Source organism: Notothenia coriiceps, unplaced genomic scaffold, assembly GCF_000735185.1.
Source record: "Notothenia coriiceps isolate Sejong01 unplaced genomic scaffold, NC01 NC01_scaffold00030283, whole genome shotgun sequence".
NCBI lineage: Eukaryota > Metazoa > Chordata > Actinopteri > Perciformes > Nototheniidae > Notothenia > Notothenia coriiceps.
The window spans coordinates 174,158-183,610 of record NW_011362984.1 but is presented as its reverse complement, the minus strand read 5'-3'; the positions used below and the strand labels follow the sequence as shown (position 1 = coordinate 183,610).

The 9,453-nt window shown below is 42.7% G+C and overlaps 1 protein-coding gene across 1 annotated transcript; it reads right to left on the bottom strand.

The window, feature by feature from the left end:
* Positions 1 to 1,324: 1,324 nt before the first annotated feature.
* Positions 1,325 to 3,372, bottom strand: LOC104959485 (protein spire homolog 2-like; the record flags this gene model as incomplete). Its single annotated transcript, XM_010787387.1, has 3 exons — positions 3,336 to 3,372; positions 3,038 to 3,204; positions 1,325 to 1,547 (listed from the first exon to the last, which is right to left on the bottom strand). Coding segments are annotated over exons 1-3 (427 nt in total), but the record flags the coding sequence as incomplete, so codon positions are not given.
* Positions 3,373 to 9,453: the final 6,081 nt, after the last annotated feature.

The following is a 9,453-nucleotide window of genomic DNA, read 5'->3' as shown; positions in this document are numbered from 1 at the left end:
CTTTTTTAGTTTTTCCAGAATTTGGCTTTTATTTTTAAATCATTTTGTGACATGCGCACTGAAGAGACTTGCAATTGTTTGCCCTAGATTTCTGCTTTCACCCGTAGTTAATTATGAAGTGACCTATCCGATAATAATCCAATCCAGAGGAAATAATGTTGTATAATAAATGATTTTATATATATTAAATATTTATAAATATATTTATTCTTATATAGTCTTATATATAAAACTGGCCCTTTGAGTGCAACCATGATGCTAATGTGGCCCGAGTTGAAATTGAGTTTGACACCCCTGATCTACAGTAAATGCACTCAATGTTGTGGGCCCGGGTTTAACATATTATAATATATTATTAAACTGCATCAAGCTTGTATCATCTGCCACACAGGGTCGACAGTCTGCAGGTTGTTATTGCAAGGAAAACTACTAGGTAATATACACTTATTTTAGTCGCAATAGTGCCACCAGGTGTATATTTATGATGATCTATATTTTTTACACACTTTTTATTTGAATATTAAGGCCTTTCAATTACAGTTCCTACTTCAATGCCCCTTTATAAATGGATTAAGTGAAATAATTGTTTTCATCATTGTTTCAATTTGTGCTAAAAGGGCCGTGTAGAATAATATTGAAATAACAATATCCAGAACATCAACTGCATTTTTCTTGAATGTTTCTCATTAGTTTCTTACGGTGGCTGACAGGGGAATGCTCTACAAAGACCCAAAACACTTCCATCTGAAGAAACACACTGTACTTTTTAAACTATGTAAATATAAAAACACAAATGTGCTCAAAACACATCAGAAACCAGAAGTGATGCACACAGTTTGGACCGGAGCGCCTGTTGAAGTTCAGGGATTATAAAGTCTTGTACTTATATTGTGTTTGACAAGTCACAGTGTTGGGAAAAATATCGATTTAAATGATGTTTCGCTCCTTCTCCCCCTGGTCATGTCAGCGAAGCCTCTTCACCGACTATACAGCTGCCATCTTTCAATATGAAATTCACAGTGAGTCATGGAGCAGTTTTAAATTTAATTGATTGATTGATATGCATGAAGCTCGTTCAAGCAATCCCACAAAAATGTAATGGCAAGTTGACGGCAAGTGTTGCTATGGCAACATGATACTTTTAAATGGATAACTCAATGGTAATTAAAGGGACTCACGTGTTCCTCATTTATTGGATCCCTTTGAATATCAATTGATTCTTGGTTGGGTTGATGCTGATATAATAACACTGACTACATTTGAAACTCTATATTTGCGTTCTCTATTGAAGTCAGGACTTGTTATATTTTCTAAAGTAACTGACCTCTGTGAGTAGGAGGTGGCCCGGCCCCGGTCAGAGTCCTGGACCGAGGCCTCTCCCCCCGCAGCCGGACCGCCCCCCCCAGCAGGGCTGTGTCAGAGAGGGGGGGCAGCATCTCGGCCCGCAGCAGGGCTAAGTCGTGCTCTGAGAAGGAGCGGTCTCTCTTCAGAGGGATGGGGGAGCTCTCTGCCCGCCTCAGATCCCCGCTTTCTGGGGACTCCTCCTCCTGGGGGGGTAGAAGGCAACATTGGATAAGAATGTAATTGTCATCTAGCTCATTAAAGAAGCCCTCCATTGGACTTCTTTATTTACTTCTGTAACATAGTGTCATCACTACCATGCTTCAATTGGCATGATTGGCTAAGGGGCGGACATCTCGAAGCGGTTGACCAATCACAACAGAGCCAATCAGAGCAGACTGGGCTCTGGTTTCAAACAGAGGGTGAAAAGAGGTGCTGCAGCACAGGCAGTATGAGAAAAATAAAAAGCTTTTTGAACGTTAAAGCATGGAGACATGTCCCAGTAGAGGGACTAAATATGAATATGAACCTGAACATCAGCAGGAGAGGACTCTTTAACATTATTCTTTGGCTGAAATGTTAGGGTTTGTGTGAATGAACTTAACTCAACCAAGATTAAACTTTCATAAAGCTGACTACCAGATGATATGTATATATTTACAGTTTATTTTCTGATTTATTTTGATTTGTATTTCAATGCCTTGATTGCATGCTGCTCTGAAGGAAATCATTTCCAAATTGGGTTCAATAAAGTACATCTAATCTAATCCAACTTCACTAATCGCATCATAACTGACTAGTCCTATGAATTGATACATTCTTAAAAAAACAAAACTGTATTTCAGTCTGAAGTGAAGCTGCACCTCAACATGGCCCAGATTAGGAGCAGGTTAGTCTGGAGGGGTACGTTTCCATGGTAACCTCAAGGTTTCCTGTGGAGTTTTACATCTGTAGCGATGCAAAACTGGGTTTGTTTATCTCATGCATGCATCTCACAGGGGCACACAGACAGCTGAAGCCACACACACTCCTACCAATAGTAGGAAGGAGAGAAACCCACTCTGGAGGGAATACAGGGAATGTAACCTTTGCACACCATTTACAATACAATACATGTTACTTGTTAGACGCTTTTATCCAGAGCGACAAACATACTCAGTACTGTGGGCAATCCCCACAGGAGCACTTTGGGGTGAAGTGTCTCAGGGACACAATGACATGCTGACTGCAGTGGGGTTTGAACCTGTGACCCCCTGATCCGAACACCAATGCACTAACCCACTACGCGACCGCCTCCCACATTTACATGCACAGAAGCCTATACAACACACTAGAGGAAAGGGAAACACCCAAAAAGAAGAATAGGGCCTCTTTAAATCTTCTCAAAATGTCTATTTCGAGCCAAACAATTACAAAACATTTGTCAGCTCTCAAGTATGGGAGACTAATCATTGAACGCCTAATCTATTTTGAACTGAAATTGGCCAAAATCTAAAATACATTATTTAGCAGCCTCCAAGAAACTCAAATGTCTGTGGGAGTGCAGGAGTAACCCCTCTTCAATTTTTGATGTTAAACAACTGGAGGGGAAAAATAGACTTAATCTCAAAAATATTTTCCCTTTCCATCTAACCCACCAGAGCTGGGAAACAACGCATGTGCTACTGCGACCCCTCCCATCTCTGTCTGGCCTCACCTCAGATATGTTCATCTCCTCCATCTCGGCCAGAGTGGGAGCCTTCAGCAGGACGCGGGGGCGGGACGGCTGCCGGGGACCGGGCTCCGATACGGACAGGTTGATGCACGAAGTGGATTTGATGTTAGAAGGACGAGTCTGAGCCAGGCAGGGCAGAGAGCCAAACGCTGAGAGGAGAGAAACAAAAGAGGCTTTCAGGGAACAGAGAGGTAGGAAACAGATCAGAGGGCAGCCATTCTGCTAGACCCTGTGGAGCTTTGTACCATAAAAGAGGAACTGCAGTCCCTGTATTGCTTGCCTCTATTGCTGTGCGTCAATGGGTCAGAGCAGTGCATTTGCTCTATTGTTTACAGCACATTTCCTTCAAATGTATTGAGTATGTCTCCGTCAAATGTATTGAAACTCCTTCAGTTTACACCAATCACAAACTCACAGAAATACTACAGGCTTTGGGTTCGTATCACATGATAACATTAGTCAATAAATATAATTACATTTATTTTATTTAGATGACTAGTCCCTAACTGAAGACAGTTAGCGACTATTTGAGGAACACTGTAGAGCATGCAGCAGACCACGATATTTCAGGAAAAGGTAAAGATCAAAACTGACCTTAAAGGAGAGTGTACTGAAATTCCCCAGGTAATTAATGGATAGCATACATAATATAATAAATTATTCTCGCAAATAACAGATGGGAGAATGAGTAAAACAATGGGTGGAGGTGGAATTTAAATCTACTGCGGTTATTCCAAACTCCAACTCCAAACTCTCATAATAGACAATGATGCAGTTCACTTCTTTTAAAATGCCACAAAAGAGAACGGTGCCGTCAATTAAGCCCTGGCACGAAGGGCAGGGACGTTGCTCCAACAGAGGTGAGTCCATGTTTTTCCTACTTCTCGCTTAGCTTTGCTCAGTTGTCTTGCTTGCTGAAGAGAAAAGGATGACAGTCAGGAGGCGAGGCCTCGTTTTATACGGTGGGACATTTAACATATTCTGTGTGTTGACATTTACGGCCATCCCTGCTTCTAATCTCCGTAAGGAATGTGTTAATGCAGTCGTATGTTGATACTAGGTATTATGGCCTGACCTGGTGGGCACAGGGGGGGTTTTACGACTGTGAGAACGCTGGCTTTCTAAGCTCCACAGATGTGAGAGACATCTCCTGTGTCTGCAGATGTTTACGCCCATCCCCAATATGTGGATTTGACTCTCTGTAAACTAGTTAAAAGGTCTACCAAGATGCAAGGNTCCAAGGTCGACCCCTTGGAGGTGAGGCGACGCCCTGGGCACCCTGGGGACTCAGTCTGCCCACCGCAGAACCAGTGCGAAGTATAGCCGCGGGCCGGGCCCTTCCTTCTCTGTGCGTCTCACCCCCTTCAGGGGGTGGGTTGGCGTCGTGTGGGAGGCGGGGTAGTCTCACACCTTGGCGTCAACCCTCCTTGGCTGGCGGGTCTCGTGGCCATGATCCGGCCCGGCCGCGCCTTCCGGGAGGCGTCACCCAGCGCAAAGCGTAAGCTAGTCTCTCTCCTCTCCTCTTTTACGTTGTTTTTACCAGTTTCAGGCAATTATATACCTACTCACCCCCTCCCGACCTGTGTCCGGTACCCCCTGGTGGGCTCTAACCCGTCACAAGGGGCCATCTTTGGCCCACTTTCATCGGTTTTTTTTTGTCCCTTTATAACTTTTTTTCACAAGGCTTTTATCCGTGAGCACTCCACCCGTCTCAGAGGAGACAGTTGAGGGCAATGTAAGGAGGTAACACATTAAACTCGCTTTTTACGCTGCAGTTGAAAATGCTCTTGGTCCGACCCCCCCAGTTTTCCCGAACTGGTTCCGGGCCGGGTTTCACGTGCCACCCTGCCTGAGTAGTGGAGGCACTACTCAGAGGTAACACTAAACTTTTGAAGGTAGTTGCTCAGAAAGGCCCGCCGCCCTTTTGCACAAACCAGTCTTAGCAGTGAAGGACATGACTGTCACCTCCACAGGACTCTCACGTCGGATGTGGCCTTGACAGGACTTCTCACGTCCCTGACGTCCGTCTGGGGAGAGACTAAAAAACACATGAGGATTTATAATTTGTATTATCAGTGTAATATATTACTGATCAGTGGCTCAGTAGTAAAACTCTTTTTCCGGAAGTTTCACAAGGAGAAGAGACCTTAGGAGCGAGACTAAACTAATAATCCGTTTAATAATTTTATGATGCCTCTCTTCTATAAAAGCAAACCTAATGACAGAACCCCCTTGGAAACGCTCACAAACACCACACACATAATGATGCACACACACCAAACATATTTAAAACGTAATTGAAACATAACAACAAAGGGCCCTTTGGTGAGGTGCTCTTTGTGGCCGACAACAATACGGGACCCGCCACTGCAATGCAATTGAGGCAAGAGGCGAAGATTAATTACGGCATTGTTTCGAAGTTTTCAAACATAAACAGTAGACTTTAAAACGGCTTTGTTCAAATTGTAAGACTTTTCGGTTCTGAAACCAAATAAACTTTAGTCTACTTGTTGTTTGACATTGCCTGGGACGGGACAATAGATACTAATTGCTATGCGGAATGTAAGTATTAAAGGTCGGCCTCCCTACCCCGCGCGACTCCTTCTCGTCTCACCCCTCACTCTCGACAGTAGAAGGGAAAATGTTCGAAGTTTTTACATAAATTAGCACACCTATAACCTATTATTTTTACAGTGTAAGACTTTAGTTGTTTTTGTGGGCTTTGGACTTTTTGATAAAAAAATGCGTTGTAGGTGCAAATAAAACATTACTCGGGAACCGCTGAAAGGCTGACTAAAGCTATCTCGTCGGTGTTTATCCATTTACTTTAACCCCGGTATTGTTTATCACAGGCGGACATTTAGATCAAAAAAGGACCACAAGAGTAGTAGATGTAAAGATTAGTGAGGGTAAACCCTGTCAAAGAAAGGACCGAGGACTAGGATGTGTGTTGACGGCCGTTAGCCTATTAGTGAATGGAGGTCGGGTAGTCGGTAGTGAACGGTAGATACATTAGTGGGCGATCAAAGTATTATGAGTCGAGAGGCTACCACCATGTACGTAAGTCTTGGGAATTAAGGATCTATTTTACAAAGGGAACGATGTAACAAAGACTGAAAAAGGGTTAATGAAAGAAGAGAAACGGGGTGCCCCTCGTATTGTAAAGGTGGACGGAAGGTCGACCCGAACCGGTGATTGATTAGTTGAAGACGGAGCAGGTTAAGGAAGTTACGAAGGTAACGGAGGGAGGTGGTCTTAATAGGGTTGACGTTGTAGATGTCGTTTACTTAAGGGGGTAGAAAGTAAGGGATTTTTCTAACGTAAATTAACATAAGAGAAAGGGTCTGGAGTGATGGGAACACAAAACCCAGGAACAAATTGACCGGTTGTTGTAGAATTTAATGATTAGTGTTTTGCTTGTCTCGGACAGACGTCAATCCTATTTGTCTCAGTTTCCGGTCATCGATACTAAAGTTAGGTCACAAAATTTCAAAGGTTACTTAACCTAATTGGTTCACGATTCGGGTTAACGTGTCGTTTTCGAAGAGAAAAGGATCGGGGAAATAGGACTCTACAACTAGACAACGAAGGAGACTTCAGGAGAAGAGGAACCTATGAAAAAAGGTAGGTCCTAATTTTTTGATATAAAACACAATACTACCTTCAGGGTGTTGTGGACAGTCTGAGTATCTAGATTTCATAGCTTTGTTACTTGGTCTGTCTACTGAAAAGAAGGAAGGGTACGTTAAAGAAACAACAGTTTTTGTCCTAACCATGTAATGGGGTGTTACGTTGAACTTGGGTTGTCAAACCAGTCTTAGTCCGAACAATCACGATATCTCCGATCGGAGGTGATCTCTCATCTTAGTCAAGATGTCTCAGAAATGTCATTAAACAAATATGGAGGTTTGGGGCTAATAAAAGGTAGAAGCTTGAGTACATCCACGACTGATGTTCACTGTAGGTGAATTTCGGGGACCAGGTGTGACAGGGCTTACTGTGGGGCTACCTGTCGTGCTAATTCCTTTACAAGTTTAAGCCGAGACTAGCATTGTTGTAGTCCGGTAAGCACTCCCGTAGAATTCGGTAGCATACTGGCGGCCACCTCAAAGAGTCCGAGGCGTCGTTGAAACACTCGCCGTTGAACCCATTCCGTGAGCCTCCCGTAGGAACAGTTTAGCACTCCCGTACGAACAATAGTAAGCCACGGTAGCCCGTAAGGCGGGGTTGAGACTTTAGCCCCGCTTTACTGGCTACCGTGGGCTCTTTGTGCTACGGAGAGTGCTACCGGAATGCTTCCCGTTTTAACTGTGGTTCTTAAGTTGTGCTTTACCTTGGAAGCCGTTAAAAAACTGTACGGTTTCTAAAACGGTGGCGAGTGCTTCAACGACGGCCTCGGTATTCTTTTAGGTGGCCGCCAATTATGCTACCGAATTCTACGGAGTGCTTACAGGGCGTACCAACAATGCTAGTCTCGAACTTAAACTTGAAAAGGAAATAGCACACAGGGGAGCCCAACAAAATAACGTGTTGTTTAGTACATTTGTTATATACATTTATTGGGTTAAACACAAAGACACTTTGACTTTCCTGTATTATATATAAAACTGCCGCGGTGCACCCGGCAAACACGGTTGTTTCTCGAACCCTCCACTGTTGTCTAGCGGGTGTAACTAAAATACAAGATGTCGTATTTATATATATAAATAAATATATATATATAGATATATATATAATAAGTGTCAGTACGATTTTATTTTGTATTTGCGTGCATTTCCTGTTTGGAAAGTGGCGCTGTACTGATAGTGACGATTTTATTTTGGAATTCTTAGCGTGCACTTCCTGTCTTGAGAGTGGAGGTGTCCTCAGAGTGCAGGTGTCCTGAGACTGCTGCCTGCAGGCAGGCTCCCATGAAAAATCCTGATATCATTAGAAAGCTAGCAGTCTCCTCTTTCCAACAGTGTATACAACTCAAAATGTGTTTTCGGGTCAATGCGACTGATTTCGATGGAGCAGGTCACATTTGTACATTTCTTCCCATATTAGGTCGGGAAGCAACAGTTAAAGTTAGAGCTTACCATCTTTATAAATGTTATGTATTTTATCTGCACAAGAACAAACATTAGTCAAAGAAGTATAGCTAACGTACTTTAGAAACGAGAATATGCAAATGTAACGCCCTAAGAGTTGACCTTGGGCTGTTCAAAGACCAAGTACACGCTAAAACCTGATTGGACAATTTGACCCATATGATTTGATATTCGGGCGACGTGCAAATTGGCAAATCAGCTTCAGCATAAAGAAAGGGTCAATATTTCAGGGTAGTCAAATTGTATTACGTTACCTTGTTTCTAGCAATGTCCTTCAAGAAAACAAAATCTAGAGACTTTTCTGGCACATCTAGACTGTTGAATTAGCCCGAATTGAGACATGGGATGTTGCTGACGGTAGTCCTGAACAGATAAGGTTTAAAAAAGAAAACTGTTTGCACATTATGTCAACTTTATACACATCATTCATCATCAAGAAATCTGCTAAAAACTACTTAGAAATTGTGTTGTTACAGGAGCAGTGTGTTCAACATTAAAATAAAATACTTAAAAAGTGGAACAGAGTTAACAATTACAAATAAAATGAAAATGAAATATAGTATATCAAATATAAACAATTAAGGATGATTAAAATGTTCTTTTAAAAGGCCAAAGTAGCAAGAATGACCGTTATTATTTTATTCCCTCTAAACCACCACAAAACCCACTTTGACAGTGCTGCAGACCAGTCAGTTATGGACAGCACACAGGTCAGACACCTAGAGTGATTAGTCTCAGTAGGAAGTGATCATTTTCACACCCATAGTCTCCAGTGAGAATAATTCCGCCCCAGAACTCAGCTTGGCCTCGCAGCCCTGAATCGCTCCGCAGCTTGGCCCAATGCCACTGTCACTAATACAGCTAACCTTTCTATCATAACCGAGCTCCACGCAGACACACTGCAGTTATTAACCTCTGCAGCAGTGGCTCCCTCCAGGGTCTAATTGCTGCAGATACCGTGTTACGGCTTAATCTAATAAAGATGATACTTGCTGCGCCCAAAAGGACAAATTGTTCAATAGATTCATTTCATTCGCTCATTTGGTCCTTGCTTAGACATAAAGTTATGTGAACCGAAGCATCTTGAACATGGTAGTAATTTCCTTGGATATGAGCCCACTGATTAACTATTTCAGAGGAGGTGGGAGTAGAGAGACTGAAAGACAGTGGGATATAATTAAGGAAAACGGAAATAGAAAAAGCTAGCAAGAAATATTTTGTGTGACTTGAATGAATACATTCATTAGATGACCAGAAAAGTGAAAATGCCACCAGCCCAATTCACTGTGGTTATTTCTCTATCCACTT